Here is a 17,112-nt window from a genome sequence, read left to right on the forward strand (position 1 = left end):
CAGTTTTGGGCCCCATATCTAAGGAAGGATGTGCTGGCCTTGGAAAGGGTCCAGAGGAGGTTCACAAGAATGACCAGGAGATATGGGGAGAAGGCAGGAAAATGGGGATGAGAAAAATATCAGCCATGATTGAATGGCGGAGCAGACTCGATGGGCCGAGTGGCCTAATTCTGCTCCTATGTCTTATGGTCTTATCGTGTCTGCACCGGCCATCAAACTCCAGTCCATCCTTATCCCATTTTCCAGCACTTGCCCCGCAGCCGTGTGTGCGGAGTCGTTTCAAATTCTCATCTAAATGCATCTTAAATGTGAGGACAGACAGGTGAGCAAAGGTCTGGCTGAACAGACAGGAGTGTTCTGGATAAGGAGGGAGCGTTGGAGGTTTGGGGATAGAATTCCGGGGCTTAAACGAGGCAAGAACCTCCATGAGCTGTCCGAGCACAGATTCAAAACCAATTGTGTTGATGTAGAGTTTTGGACAAGGCTGTGATGTAATTGACTGATAGTCAAACACGCGGCTTGGGGTGCTGGGCAGAGACAGCAGCCAGTGTGGCCAGTGTGCGGACGGCAGCACAGAGTGAGACAGCAGCCAGTGTGGCCAGTGTGCGGACGGCAGCACAGAGTGAGACAGCAGCCAGTGTGGGGACGGCAGCACAGAGTGAGACAGCAGCCAGTGTGGCCAGTGTGCGGACGGCAGCACAGAGTGAGACAGCAGCCAGTGTGGGGACGGCAGCACAGAGTGAGACAGCAGCCAGTGTGGCCAGTGTGTGGACGGCAGAACAGAGTGAGACAGCAGCCAGTGTGGGGACGGCAGCACAGAGTGAGACAGCAGCCAGTGTGGGGACGGCAGCACAGAGTGAGACAGCAGCCAGTGTGGGCAGTGTGGGGACGGCAGCACAGAGTGAGACAGCAGCCAGTGTGCGGACGGCAGCACAGAGTGAGACAGCAGCCAGTGTGCGGACGGCAGCACAGAGTGAGACAGCAGCCAGTGTGGGCAGTGTGTGGACGGCAGCACAGAGTGAGCAGCAGCCAGTGTGGCCAGTGTGCGGATGGCAGCACAGAGTGAGACAGCAGCCAGTGTGGCCAGTGTGGGGATGGCAGCACAGAGTGAGACAGCAGCCAGTGTGGCCAGTGTGGGGATGGCAGCACAGAGTGAGACAGCAGCCAGTGTGCGGACGGCAGCACAGAGTGAGACAGCAGCCAGTGTGGCCAGTGTGGGGACGGCAGCACAGAGTGAGACAGCAGCCAGTGTGGCCAGTGTGCGGATGGCAGCACAGAGTGAGACAGCAGCCAGTGTGGGGACGGCAGCACAGAGTGAGACAGCAGCCAGTGTGGCCAGTGTGCGGATGGCAGCACAGAGTGAGACAGCAGCCAGTGTGGCCAGTGTGGGGACGGCAGCACAGAGTGAGACAGCAGCCAGTGTGGGGACGGCAGCACAGAGTGAGACAGCAGCCAGTGTGCGGACGGCAGCACAGAGTGAGACAGCAGCCAGTGTGCGGACGGCAGCACAGAGTGAGACAGCAGCCAGTGTGGCCAGTGTGCGGACGGCAGCACAGAGTGAGACAGCAGCCGTGTGGGCAGTGTGGGGACGGCAGCACAGAGTGAGACAGCAGCCAGTGTGGGGACGGCAGCACAGAGTGAGACAGCAGCCAGTGTGCGGACGGCAGCACAGAGTGAGACAGCAGCCAGTGTGGGCAGTGTGGGGACGGCAGCACAGAGTGAGACAGCAGCCAGTGTGGGCAGTGTGCGGACGGCAGCACAGAGTGAGACAGCAGCCAGTGTGGGGACGGCAGCACAGAGTGAGACAGCAGCCAGTGTGGCCAGTGTGGGGACGGCAGCACAGAGTGAGACAGCAGCCAGTGTGGCCAGTGTGCGGACGGCAGCACAGAGTGAGACAGCAGCCAGTGTGGGGACGGCAGCACAGAGTGAGACAGCAGCCAGTGTGGCCAGTGTGGGGACGGCAGCACAGAGTGAGACAGCAGCCAGTGTGGCCAGTGTGCGGACGGCAGCACAGAGTGAGACAGCAGCCAGTGTGGCCAGTGTGCGGACGGCAGCACAGAGTGAGACAGCAGCCAGTGTGGCCAGTGTGCGGACGGCAGCACAGAGTGAGACAGCAGCCAGTGTGGCCAGTGTGGGGACGGCAGCACAGAGTGAGGCAGCAGCCAGTGTGGCCAGTGTGCGGACGGCAGCACAGAGTGAGACAGCAGCCAGTGTGGCCAGTGTGGGGACGGCAGCACAGAGTGAGACAGCAGCCAGTGTGCGGACGGCAGCACAGAGTGAGACAGCAGCCAGTGTGGCCAGTGTGCGGACGGCAGCACAGAGTGAGACAGCAGCCAGTGTGGCCAGTGTGCGGACGGCAGCACAGAGTGAGACAGCAGCCAGTGTGGCCAGTGTGGGGATGGCAGCACAGAGTGAGACAGCAGCCAGTGTGGCCAGTGTGGGGACGGCAGCACAGAGTGAGACAGCAGCCAGTGTGCGGACGGCAGCACAGAGTGAGACAGCAGCCAGTGTGGCCAGTGTGGGGACGGCAGCACAGAGTGAGACAGCAGCCAGTGTGGCCAGTGTGCGGACGGCAGCACAGAGTGAGACAGCAGCCAGTGTGGCCAGTGTGGGGACGGCAGCACAGAGTGAGACAGCAGCCAGTGTGGCCAGTGTGGGGATGGCAGCACAGAGTGAGACAGCAGCCAGTGTGGCCAGTGTGTGGACGGCAGCACAGAGTGAGACAGCAGCCAGTGTGGCCAGTGTGGGGATGGCAGCACAGAGTGAGACAGCAGCCAGTGTGGCCAGTGTGGGGACGGCAGCACAGAGTGAGACAGCAGCCAGTGTGGCCAGTGTGGGGACGGCAGCACAGAGTGAGACAGCAGCCAGTGTGGCCAGTGTGGGGACGGCAGCACAGAGTGAGACAGCAGCCAGTGTGCGGACGGCAGCACAGAGTGAGACAGCAGCCAGTGTGGCCAGTGTGGGGATGGCAGCACAGAGTGAGACAGCAGCCAGTGTGGCCAGTGTGCGGACGGCAGCACAGAGTGAGACAGCAGCCAGTGTGGCCAGTGTGGGGACGGCAGCACAGAGTGAGACAGCAGCCAGTGTGGCCAGTGTGGGGACGGCAGCACAGAGTGAGACAGCAGCCAGTGTGGGGACGGCAGCACAGAGTGAGACAGCAGCCAGTGTGGCCAGTGTGGGGACGGCAGCACAGAGTGAGACAGCAGCCAGTGTGGCCAGTGTGGGGACGGCAGCACAGAGTGAGACAGCAGCCAGTGTGGGGACGGCAGCACAGAGTGAGACAGCAGCCAGTGTGGCCAGTGTGGGGATGGCAGCACAGAGTGAGACAGCAGCCAGTGTGGCCAGTGTGGGGACGGCAGCACAGAGTGAGACAGCAGCCAGTGTGGCCAGTGTGGGGATGGCAGCACAGAGTGAGACAGCAGCCAGTGTGGCCAGTGTGGGGACGGCAGCACAGAGTGAGACAGCAGCCAGTGTGGGGACGGCAGCACAGAGTGAGACAGCAGCCAGTGTGGCCAGTGTGGGGACGGCAGCACAGAGTGAGACAGCAGCCAGTGTGGCCAGTGTGCGGACGGCAGCACAGAATGAGACAGCAGCCAGTGTGGCCAGTGTGCGGACGGCAGCACAGAGTGAGACAGCAGCCAGTGTGGACAGTGTGGGGACGGCAGCACAGAGTGAGACAGCAGCCAGTGTGCGGACGGCAGCACAGAGTGAGACAGCAGCCAGTGTGGGGACGGCAGCACAGAGTGAGGCAGCAGCCAGTGTGGCCAGTGTGCGGACGGCAGCACAGAGTGAGACAGCAGCCAGTGTGGCCAGTGTGGGGACGGCAGCACAGAGTGAGACAGCAGCCAGTGTGGCCAGTGTGGGGACGGCAGCACAGAGTGAGACAGCAGCCAGTGTGGCCAGTGTGGGGACGGCAGCACAGAGTGAGACAGCAGCCAGTGTGGGGACGGCAGCACAGAGTGAGACAGCAGCCAGTGTGGCCAGTGTGCGGACGGCAGCACAGAGTGAGACAGCAGCCAGTGTGGCCAGTGTGGGGACGGCAGCACAGAGTGAGACAGCAGCCAGTGTGGCCAGTGTGGGGACGGCAGCACAGAGTGAGACAGCAGCCAGTGTGGGGACGGCAGCACAGAGTGAGACAGCAGCCAGTGTGGCCAGTGTGGGGACGGCAGCACAGAGTGAGACAGCAGCCAGTGTGCGGACGGCAGCACAGAGTGAGACAGCAGCCAGTGTGGCCAGTGTGCGGACGGCAGCACAGAGTGAGGCAGCAGCCAGTGTGTGGACGGCAGCACAGAGTGAGACAGCAGCCAGTGTGGGCAGTGTGCGGACGGCAGCACAGAGTGAGACAGCAGCCAGTGTGTGGACGGCAGCACAGAGTGAGACAGCAGCCGGTGTGGCCAGTGTGGGGACGGCAGCACAGAGTGAGACAGCAGCCAGTGTGGGGACGGCAGCACAGAGTGAGACAGCAGCCAGTGTGGCCAGTGTGGGGACGGCAGCACAGAGTGAGACAGCAGCCAGTGTGGCCAGTGTGCGGACGGCAGCACAGAGTGAGACAGCAGCCAGTGTGGCCAGTGTGCGGACGGCAGCACAGAGTGAGACAGCAGCCAGTGTGGCCAGTGTGCGGACGGCAGCACAGAGTGAGACAGCAGCCAGTGTGGCCAGTGTGCGGACGGCAGCACAGAGTGAGACAGCAGCCAGTGTGGGCAGTGTGGGGACGGCAGCACAGAGTGAGACAGCAGCCAGTGTGGGGACGGCAGCACAGAGTGAGACAGCAGCCAGTGTGGCCAGTGTGGGGACGGCAGCACAGAGTGAGACAGCAGCCAGTGTGGGCAGTGTGCGGACGGCAGCACAGAGTGAGACAGCAGCCAGTGTGGGGATGGCAGCACAGAGTGAGACAGCAGCCGGTGTGGGGACGGCAGCACAGAGTGAGACAGCAGCCAGTGTGGCCAGTGTGGGGACGGCAGCACAGAGTGAGACAGCAGCCAGTGTGGCCAGTGTGGGGACGGCAGCACAGAGTGAGACAGCAGCCAGTGTGTGGACGGCAGCACAGAGTGAGACAGCAGCCAGTGTGGCCAGTGTGGGGACGGCAGCACAGAGTGAGACAGCAGCCAGTGTGGGGACGGCAGCACAGAGTGAGACAGCAGCCAGTGTGGGGACGGCAGCACAGAGTGAGACAGCAGCCAGTGTGGGGACGGCAGCACAGAGTGAGACAGCAGCCAGTGTGGGGACGGCAGCACAGAGTGAGACAGCAGCCGGTGTGGGGACGGCAGCACAGAGTGAGACAGCAGCCAGTGTGGCCAGTGTGGGGACGGCAGCACAGAGTGAGACAGCAGCCAGTGTGTGGACGGCAGCACAGAGTGAGACAGCAGCCAGTGTGGCCAGTGTGGGGACGGCAGCACAGAGTGAGACAGCAGCCAGTGTGGCCAGTGTGGGGACGGCAGCACAGAGTGAGACAGCAGCCAGTGTGGCCAGTGTGGGGACGGCAGCACAGAGTGAGACAGCAGCCAGTGTGGCCAGTGTGCGGACGGCAGCACAGAGTGAGACAGCAGCCAGTGTGGACAGTGTGCGGACGGCAGCACAGAGTGAGACAGCAGCCAGTGTGGGGACGGCAGCACAGAGTGAGACAGCAGCCAGTGTGGCCAGTGTGCGGACGGCAGCACAGAGTGAGACAGCAGCCAGTGTGGCCAGTGTGGGGACGGCAGCACAGAGTGAGACAGCAGCCAGTGTGGCCAGTGTGGGGACGGCAGCACAGAGTGAGACAGCAGCCAGTGTGGCCAGTGTGGGGACGGCAGCACAGAGTGAGACAGCAGCCAGTGTGGCCAGTGTGGGGACGGCAGCACAGAGTGAGACAGCAGCCAGTGTGGCCAGTGTGCGGACGGCAGCACAGAGTGAGACAGCAGCCAGTGTGGACAGTGTGCGGACGGCAGCACAGAGTGAGACAGCAGCCAGTGTGGCCAGTGTGCGGACGGCAGCACAGAGTGAGACAGCAGCCAGTGTGGCCAGTGTGGGGACGGCAGCACAGAGTGAGACAGCAGCCAGTGTGGGGACGGCAGCACAGAGTGAGACAGCAGCCAGTGTGGGGACGGCAGCACAGAGTGAGACAGCAGCCAGTGTGGCCAGTGTGCGGACGGCAGCACAGAGTGAGACAGCAGCCAGTGTGGCCAGTGTGCGGACGGCAGCACAGAGTGAGACAGCAGCCAGTGTGGCCAGTGTGGGGACGGCAGCACAGAGTGAGACAGCAGCCAGTGTGCGGACGGCAGCACAGAGTGAGACAGCAGCCAGTGTGGGCAGTGTGTGGACGGCAGCACAGAGTGAGACAGCAGCCAGTGTGGCCAGTGTGGGGACGGCAGCACAGAGTGAGACAGCAGCCAGTGTGGGGACGGCAGCACAGAGTGAGACAGCAGCCAGTGTGGGCAGTGTGTGGACGGCAGCACAGAGTGAGACAGCAGCCAGTGTGGGCAGTGTGGGGACGGCAGCACAGAGTGAGACAGCAGCCAGTGTGGGCAGTGTGTGGACGGCAGCACAGAGTGAGACAGCAGCCAGTGTGGCCAGTGTGGGGACGGCAGCACAGAGTGAGACAGCAGCCAGTGTGGGGACGGCAGCACAGAGTGAGACAGCAGCCAGTGTGGGGACGGCAGCACAGAGTGAGACAGCAGCCAGTGTGGCCAGTGTGCGGACGGCAGCACAGAGTGAGACAGCAGCCAGTGTGGCCAGTGTGCGGACGGCAGCACAGAGTGAGACAGCAGCCAGTGTGGCCAGTGTGGGGACGGCAGCACAGAGTGAGACAGCAGCCAGTGTGGGGACGGCAGCACAGAGTGAGACAGCAGCCAGTGTGGGCAGTGTGCGGACGGCAGCACAGAGTGAGACAGCAGCCAGTGTGGCCAGTGTGGGGACGGCAGCACAGAGTGAGACAGCAGCCAGTGTGGGGACGGCAGCACAGAGTGAGACAGCAGCCAGTGTGGGGACGGCAGCACAGAGTGAGACAGCAGCCAGTGTGGCCAGTGTGCGGACGGCAGCACAGAGTGAGACAGCAGCCAGTGTGGCCAGTGTGGGGACGGCAGCACAGAGTGAGACAGCAGCCTGTGTGGCCAGTGTGGGGACGGCAGCGCAGAGTGAGACAGCAGCCTGTGTGGCCAGTGTGCGGACGGCAGCACAGAGTGAGACAGCAGCCAGTGTGGACAGTGTGCGGACGGCAGCACAGAGTGAGACAGCAGCCAGTGTGCGGACGGCAGCACAGAGTGAGACAGCAGCCAGCCGACCCGGCCCGACACCGACCCGGCCCGACACCGACCGGGCCCGACACCGACCGGGCCCGACACCGACCCGGCCCGACACCGACCGGGACCGACAACGACCGGGACCGACACCGACCGGGCCCGACACCGACCCGGCCCGACACCGACCCGGCCCGACACCGACCCGGCCCGACACCGACCCGGCCCGACACCGACCCGGCCCGACACCGACCCGGCCCGACACCGACCCGGCCCGACACCGACCCGGCCCGACACCGACCGGGCCCGACACCGACCGGGCCCGACACCGACCGGGCCCGACACCGACCGGGCCCGACACCGACCCGGCCCGACACCGACCCGGCCCGACACCGACCCGGCCCGACACCGACCCGGCCCGACACCGACCCGGCCCGACACCGACCCGGCCCGACACCGACCGGGCCCGACACCGACCGGGCCCGACACCGACCGGGCCCGACACCGACCGGGCCCGACACCGACCGGGCCCGACACCGACCGGGCCCGACACCGACAGGGCCCGACACCGACAGGGCCCGACACCGACCCGGCCCGACACCGACCCGGCCCGACACCGACCCGGCCCGACACCGACCCGGCCCGACACCGACCCGGCCCGACACCGACCCGGCCCGACACCGACCCGGCCCGACACCGACCCGGCCCGACACCGACCCGGCCCGACACCGACCCGGCCCGACACCGACCCGGCCCGACACCGACCCGGCCCGACACCGACCGGGCCCGACACCGACCCGGCCCGACACCGACCCGGCCCGACACCGACCCGGCCCGACACCGACCCGGCCCGACACCGACACCGACCCGACACCGACACCGACCCGACACCGACACCGACCGGGCCCGACACCGACCGGGCCCGACACCGACCGGGCCCGACACCGACCGGGCCCGACACCGACACCGACCGGGCCCGACACCGACCGGGCCCGACACCGACCGGGCCCGACACCGACCGGGCCCGACACCGACCGGGCCCGACACCGACCGGGCCCGACACCGACCGGGCCCGACACCGAGACCGACCGGGCCCGACACCGACACCGACCGGGCCCGAGACCGAGACCGACCAGGCCCGACACCGACCGGGCCCGACACCGACCGGGCCCGACACCGACCGGGCCCGACACCGACCCGGCCCGACACCGACCCGGCCCGACACCGACCCGGCCCGACACCGACCGGGCCCGACACCGACCGGGCCCGACACCGACCGGGCCCGACACCGACCGGGCCCGACACCGACCGGGCCCGACACCGACCGGGCCCGACACCGAGACCGACCGGGCCCGACACCGACCGAGCCCGACACCGACCCGGCCCGACACCGACCGGGCCCGACACCGACCGGGCCCGACACCGACCGGGCCCGACACCGACCGAGTCCGACACCGACCGAGTCCGACACCGACCCGGCCCGACACCGACCGGGCCCGACACCGACCGGGCCCGACACCGACCCGGCCCGAGACCGACCGGGCCCGAGACCGACCGGGCCCGAGACCGACCCGGCCCGACACCGACCGAGTCCGACACCGACCGAGTCCGACACCGACCGAGTCCGATACTGACCGGGCCCGACACCGACCCGGCCCGACACCGACCCGGCCCGACACCGACCCGGCCCGACACCGACCCGGCCCGACACCGACCGGGCCCGACACCGACCCGGCCCGACACCGACCGGGCCAGACACCGACCGGGCCCGACACCGACCCGGCCCGACACCGACCGGGCCATACACCGACCGGGCCCGACACCGACCGGGCCCGATACTGACCCGGCCCGACACTGACCGAGCCCAATCAACCAGTTTAAGGAAGTTCTGGTGTGAAAGGCAGCAACAGTTTCTCACCAGGTCTGTGAGACTTTGATCCTCTGTCTGAATGGCTGGGAAATGCCCAGCTGGGAACTCTTGATAACCCAGCTGGGTCTCTGCAGAGAGATCAGGCCTCTGGAAAAGTCTGTGATTGGTCAGGGTTAAAGCTCCAGTAATATCTCAGGGAGACGGAAGCTCCATCTGGTGGCCGAAGGACAGAAGTGCACCAAACTGAAACTTGTATAAACCCATTCCCCAGAGCGTTGCATTCGGAGAAGACCGGCACCTACAGATGCCACAACCGCAGCAGTGACGATTACTCTCAAACCTTTCCCTTTAATCCCAGTTATTTTAATTCTTCCCCTACTCCTTTACCGTGAGTGTTTTGTGTGTGTCTGGGTGGAGGATGGAACGGGGTTTTGGGAATAGGTAGACGAGTAGGCCATTGTTCTGTTATTTCCATTATATGTTCATCTTTTACTCGTTATAAATAAACAGTTTGTCAATGTTTTACTTATAAATCTGGTGCCTGTAACTCATTGGAGCAGTCAAGGTGTAAAGATCTTAGGAAAATACACAAATTGTTGGTTAATTCACTTATGTTGGGACTCCTGGGTCTGTGCGGCAGGAACATAGAACATACAGCACAGAACAGGCCCTTCGGCCCACGATGTTGTGCCGAACCTTTGTCCTAGATTAATCATAGATTATCATTGAATTTACAGTGCAGAAGGAGGCCATTCGGCCCTTTGAGTCTGCACCGGCTCTTGGAAAGAGCACCCTACCCAAACTCAACACCTCCACCCAACACCAAGGGCAATTTGGACATTAAGGGCAATTTATCATGGCCAATCCACCTAACCCGCACATCTTTGGACTGTGGAAGGAAACCGGAGCACCCGGAGGAAACCCACGCAGACACGGGGAGAACGTGCAGACTCCGCACAGACAGTGACCCAAGCCGGAATCGAACCTGGGACCCTGGAACTGTGAAGCAATTGTCCTATCCACAATGCTACCGTGCTGCCCTTGAGAACAAATAAATCTACACTATCATTTTACTGTAATCCATGTACCTATCCAACAGCTGCTTGAAGGTCCCTAATGTTTCCGACTCAACTACTTCCACAGGCAGTGCATTCCATGCCCCCACTACTCTCTGGGTAAAGAACCTACCTCTGATATCCCTCCTATATCTTCCACCTTTCACCTTAAATTTATGTCCACTTGTAATGGTTTGTTCCACCCGGGGAAAAAGTCTCTGACTGTCTACTCTATCTATTCCCCTGATCATCTTATAAACCTCTATCAAGTCGCCCCTCATCCTTCTCCGTTCTAATGAGAAAAGGCCTAGCACCCTCAACCTTTCCTCGTAAGACCTACTCTCCATTCCAGGCAACATCCTGGTAAATCTTCTTTGCACCTTTTCCAAAGCTTCCACATCCTTCCTAAAATGAGGCGACCAGAACTGTACACAGTACTCCAAATGTGGCCTTACCAAAGTTTTGTACAGCTGCATCATCACCTCACGGCTCTTAAATTCAATCCCTCTGTTAATGAACGCGAGCACACCATAGGCCTTCTTCACAGCTCTATCCACTTGAGTGGCAACTTTCAAAGATGTATGAACATAGACCCCAAGATCTCTCTGCTCCTCCACATTGCCAAGAACTCTACCGTTAACCCTGTATTCCGCATTCATATTTGTCCTTCCAAAATGGACAACCTCACACTTTTCAGGGTTAAACTCCATCTGCCACTTCTCAGCCCAGCTCTGCATCCTATCTATGTCTCTTTGCAGCCGACAACAGCCCTCCTTACTATCCACAACTCCACCAATCTTCGTATCGTCTGCAAATTTACTGACCCACCCTTCAACTCCCTCATCCAAGTCATTAATGAAAATCACAAACAGCAGAGGACCCAGAACTGATCCCTGCGGTACGCCACTGGTAACTGGGATCCAGGCTGAATATTTGCCATCCACCACCACTCTCTGACTTCTATTGGTTAGCCAGTTCGTTATCCAACTGGCCAAATTTCCCACTATCCCATGCCTCCTTACTTTCTGCATAAGCCTACCATGGGGAACTTTATCAAATGCCTTACTAAAATCCATGTACACTACATCCACTGCTTTACCTTCATCCACATGCTTGGTCACCTCCTCAAAGAATTCAATAAGATTTGTAAGGCAAGACCTACCCCTCACAAATCTGTGCTGACTATCCCTAATCAAGCAGTGTCTTTCCAGATGCTCAGAAATCCTATCCTTCAGTACCCTTTCCATGACTTTGCCTACCACCGAAGTAAGACTAACTGGCCTGTAATTCCCAGGGTTATCCCTAGTCCCTTTTTTGAACAGGGGCACGACATTCGCCACTCTCCAATGCCCTGGTACCACCCCTATTGACAGTGAGGACGAAAAGATCATTGCCAACGGCTCTGCAATTTCATCTCTTGCTTCCCATAGAATCCTTGGATATATCCCGTCAGGCCCGGGGGACTTGTCTATCCTCAAGTTTTTCAAAATGCCCAACACATCTTCCTTCCTAACAAGTATTTCCTCGAGCTTACCAATCTGTTTCACACTGTCCTCTCCAACAATATCGCCCCTCTCATTTGTAAATACAGAAGAAAAGTACTCGTTCAAGACCTCTCCTATCTCTTCAGACTCAATACACAATCTCCCGCTACTGTCCTTGATCGGACCTACCCTCGCACTAGTCATTCTCATATTTCTCACATATGTGTAAAAGGCCTTGGGGTTTTCCTTGATCCTACCCGCCAAAGATTGTTCATGCCCTCTCTTAGCTCTCCTAATCCCTTTCTTCATGAACTGAAATTAAATGAAATGAAAATCGCTTATTGTCACAAGTGGGCTTCAAATGAAGTTACTGTGAAAAGGCCCTAGTCGCCACATTCCGGCGCCTGTTCGGGGAGGCTGGTACGGGAATTGAACCGTGCTGCTGGCCTGCCTTGGTCTGCTTTCAAAGCCAGTGATTTAGCCCAGTGAATCGACCGCGCACTCACCCAGGGTGTCGTTACACTCCGATACTGACATTGGCCGGATCACTAACTCTGATACTGACCGAATCTGATACTGACCGAATCTGATACTGACCGATTCTGATACTGACCGAATCTGATACTGACCGATTCTGATACTGACCGATTCTGATACTGACCGAATCTGATACTGACCGAATCTGACACTGACCGAATCTGACACTGACCGAATCTGACACTGACCGATTCTGATACTGGCCGATTCTGATACTGGCCGAATCTGATACTGACCGATTCTGATACTGACCGAATCTGATACTGACCGAGTCTGACACTGACCGATTCTGACACTGACCGAATCTGATACTGACCGATTCTGATACTGACCGAATCTGATACTGACCGAGTCTGACACTGACCGATTCTGATACTGGCCGAATCTGATACTGACCGATTCTGATACTGACCGAGTCTGACACTGACCGATTCTGATACTGACCGAATCTGATACTGACCGATTCTGATACTGACCGATTCTGATACTGACCGATTCTGATACTGACCGATTCTGATACTGACCGAATCTGATACTGACCGATTCTGATACTGACCGAATCTGATACTGACCGAGTCCGATACTGACCGAAACTGATACTGACCGATTCTGATACTGACCGAATCTGATACTGACCGATTCTGATACTGACCGATTCTGATACTGACCGAATCTGATACTGACCGATTCTGATACTGACCGATTCCGATACTGACCGAGTCCGATACTGACCGAGTCCGATACTGATCGAATCCGATACTGACCGAATCCGATACTGACCGAATCCGATACTGACCGATTCTGATACTGACCGAATCTGATACTGACCGAATCTGATACTGACCGATTCTGACACTGACCGATTCTGACACTGACCGAATCTGACACTGACCGAATCTGATACTGACCGAATCTGATACTGACCGATTCTGACACTGACCGATTCTGACACTGACCGAATCTGATACTGACCGATTCTGACACTGACCGATTCTGACACTGACCGAATCTGACACTGACCGAATCTGACACTGACTGAATCTGATACTGACCGATTCTGATACTGACCGAATCTGATACTGACCGATTCTGACACTGACCGATTCTGACACTGACCGAATCTGATACTGACCGATTCTGACACTGACCGATTCTGACACTGACCGAATCTGATACTGACCGATTCTGATACTGACCGAATCTGATACTGACCGATTCTGACACTGACCGAATCTGATACTGACCGAATCTGATACTGACCGAATCTGATACTGACTGAATCTGACACTGACCGAATCTGATACTGACCGATTCTGATACTGACTGAATCTGATACTGACCGATTCTGATACTGACCGAATCTGACACTGACCGAATCTGACACTGACCGAATCTGATACTGACCGAATCTGACACTGACCGATTCTGACACTGACCGAATCTGATACTGACCGATTCTGATACTGACCGAGTCCGACACTGACCGAATCTGATACTGACCGAATCTGATACTGACCGATTCTTATACTGACCGATTCTGATACTGACCGATTCTGATACTGGCCGATTCTGATACTGACCGAATCTGACACTGACCGAGTCCGACACTGACCGAATCTGATACTGACCGAATCTGATACTGACCGATTCTGATACTGACCGAATCTGACACTGACCGAGTCCGACACTGACCGAATCTGACACTGACCGAATCTGACACTGACCGAATCTGACACTGACCGAATCTGATACTGACCGAATCTGACACTGACCGATTCTGATACTGACCGATTCTGATACTGGCCGATTCTGATACTGACCGATTCTGATACTGACCGAATCTGATACTGACCGATTCTGATACTGACCGTATCTGATACTGACCGAATCTGATACTGACCGAATCTGACACTGACCGATTCTGACACTGACCGATTCTGACACTGACCGAATCTGATACTGACCGATTCTGATACTGACCGATTCTGACACTGACCGAATCTGATACTGACCGAATCTGATACTGACCGAATCTGATACTGACCGAATCTGATACTGACCGAGTCTGACACTGACCGAATCTGATACTGACCGAATCTGATACTGACCGAATCTGATACTGACCGATTCTGATACTGACTGAGTCCGATTAATGACTGGATATTGACCGATTCTGATAGTGACCACGTCTGATACTGAGCGAAATACTAACCGCGTCAGGAGGACCGAGTAAGATACGGATAATCTCAATTTCTTCTTCTAATATTTGGCATCAGAACTTTTCAAATTCACAAAAACAAACCCGTCTGGCTGTTGGCTGCAGCTATTTGTCTCAGGGTTTCTGAAACTCAGGCTCTCGACCCGCAGGTGTGTTGGGCAGGTCGCGGAGCGAGCCATCAGGGCGTTCCCGATCACGGGAGAATCATCCAACGGCCGTGATCGGCTTTTCAGAATGCCGGCTGGGGCCGGCGTTTAAGTTGAGGATGCCACCACGACCCAGCCTTTGAATGGGAACATTGTGGAGTCTTCTTGCCTGAAGCGACGGCAGAGAGGTCACAAGCCCACCACATACATTGACGGCATGAACCCTGTATGTCCCTGCTTTGGGCGCGTAATCACAGAGGAGAGATTCCTCCATCTTGTAGCTGCCAGCAAGCAACAGGACTGTGTGAAGAACTGAAGATGGATCATTTTATAATAAGGAAGAGAGGGCTAGAGACACAAACAGGCCAGGATCTCACAACTGTATCTGCTGGAGAGAGCTGCTCAGGAGAGGCCACGGCAGGACAAAGCAGTGCTGGTGGGAGCTGTACGCAGAGCTCCAGTACCTCTGCTGAACAACCTGTTAAGAAAAGACTAAAATCGGGAACAAAGCAGGAGAAGGATGATTTTGTACGGTATGGTTTTGTTAATTGTGCCAATGCAAATCAGAATGCAAAGCCCATTTGTGTTGTATGCAGGGAAGCACTGGCAAATGAAAATGTAAAACACTCATAACTTCAAAGGCATTTGAAGACTACACATGGCGAGAACTTGAACCATCAGCTGAAGTTATTACAGAAATGTAACATTTGTGAGGCCCAGCAGGCTCACCTGTCACATATAAGGGAAGCGAAAATGGTGGGTCCTGTAGGTTGGCCGGTTTGTAAAAGTGGGTCCCAGGAAAAAAGCTTGAAAAACACTGCTTTACCTTTTGACCTTTAGCACACACACTATAGCCAGTGACTCTGGCTCCATTCGATGTTCCTGATGAACTCAGCAATGGTGGTTTCCAGCTGATCTGAATAGTTCCTGGTGTTGATCCAACATGAACTATAACATCCTGAGGAGGTGCTGGGGGACCTGGGAACAGGAGAACATTGGTCACCTCCTGAAACACTCCAAGCTTTAATTCAGGACAATCGAGCATTAACCGCAGAATCAACAACAGACAAATCTATTGATCAAGATTCACACTTCGGTCTTTGCACTGTTTATAGTTTGTATACGGTTTGCTGTTATTGTTATAAAATCACAAATGCCGTAACAAAATATTTTACAAAAAAATAAGATTCGCACTCTTCAATGTGAAGCAGAGAACTTTGCATCTCGGTAACCTCCTCCATCCCTTACACCCCTCACTATCTCCATAATCTCCTCCATCTCCTTACACCTTTCCCTAGAACTCCTCCATCTCCCAAATCCCCTCCGTATCTTTGTAATCTCCTCCAGCCACTACACCCCTCCCTATCTCTGAACCTTCTTCCAGCCCCTACACCCCTCCCTATCTCTAAACCTTCTTCCAGCCCCCATCCTTTCTATCTCTGCAATCTTCTCCAGCCCCTAGACTCCTCCCTATCTCTGTAACCTCCTCCAGTCCCTACAACCCTCTCGATCTATGAAACCTCCGCCAGTCCCGACAACTCTCCCTATCTCTGAAACCTCCTCCAGCCACTAACCCCCTCCCTATTTCTGTAACCTCCTCCAGCCACTAACCCCCTCCCTATTTCTGTAACCTCCTCCAGCCCCTACATCCCTCCCTATCTCTGTAACCTCTTCCAGCTCCTACACCCCTCCCTATCTCTGTAACCTCCTCCAGCCTCTACACCCCTCCCTATCTCTGTAACCTCCTCCAGCCCCTACAACCCTCCCCTATCTCTGTAACCTCCTCCAGCCCCTACACCCTCCCTATCTCTGTAACCTCCTCCAGCCCCTACACCCCTCCCTATCTCTGTAACCTCCTCCAGCCCCTACAACCCTCCCCATCTCTGTAACCTCCTCCAGCCCCTACACCCCTCCCTATCTCTGTAACCTCTTCCAGCCCCTAACACCCCTCCCTATCTCTGTAACCTCCTCCAGTCCCTACAACCCTCCCCTACCTCTGTAACCTACTCCAGCCCCTACACCCCTCCCTATCTCTGTAACCTCCTCCAGCCCCTACACCCCCCTATCTCTGTAATCTCCACCAGTCCCTACAACCCTCCCCTATCTCTGTAACCTCCTCCAGTCCCTACAACCCTCCCTATCTCTGTAACCTCCTCCAGTCCCTACACCCCTCCCTATCTCTGTAACCTCCTACAGACCCTGCACCCCTCCCTATCCCTGTAACCTCCTCCAGTCCCTACACCCCTCCCTTTCTCTGTAACCTCCTCCCTATCTCTGTAACCTCCTCCAGCTCCTACACCCCTCCCTATCCCTGTAACCTCCTCCAGCCCCTACACCCTCTCCCTATCTCTGTAACCTCCTCCAGCTCCTACACCCCTCCCTATCTCTGTAACCTCCTCCAGCTCATACTGAGTAATGATCTGACAGAATGGAGTATTCTTTGTTTTCGGATGTTGCCACTCTTCCCTTGGTCCACCGGCTGATTAACAACCTTCTCTGCCAGTGACCATGGGGAGACCATTGTAAATAAGTGTGGCCCAGCACTGATCCCTGAGGCACTCCACTAGTTCCAGGTTGTCATCCTGAAAACC

At 57.6% G+C, this 17,112-nt stretch overlaps 1 protein-coding gene across 10 annotated transcripts in view; it reads right to left on the reverse strand.

The window, feature by feature from the left end:
* rimbp2b (RIMS binding protein 2b) overlaps nt 1–17,112 on the reverse strand; it is an 853,804-nt gene that overhangs the window by 171,110 nt on the left and 665,582 nt on the right. For all 10 annotated transcript variants that reach the window (XM_072517100.1, XM_072517603.1, XM_072517263.1 and 7 more), the window contains one exon: nt 15,348–15,499. In XM_072517100.1, the coding sequence (XP_072373201.1) occupies nt 15,348–15,499 (152 nt within the window). The remainder of the gene's footprint in view (nt 1–15,347; nt 15,500–17,112) is intronic.

Source organism: Scyliorhinus torazame, chromosome 1 (genome assembly GCF_047496885.1).
Source record: "Scyliorhinus torazame isolate Kashiwa2021f chromosome 1, sScyTor2.1, whole genome shotgun sequence".
Taxonomy (NCBI): domain Eukaryota; kingdom Metazoa; phylum Chordata; class Chondrichthyes; order Carcharhiniformes; family Scyliorhinidae; genus Scyliorhinus; species Scyliorhinus torazame.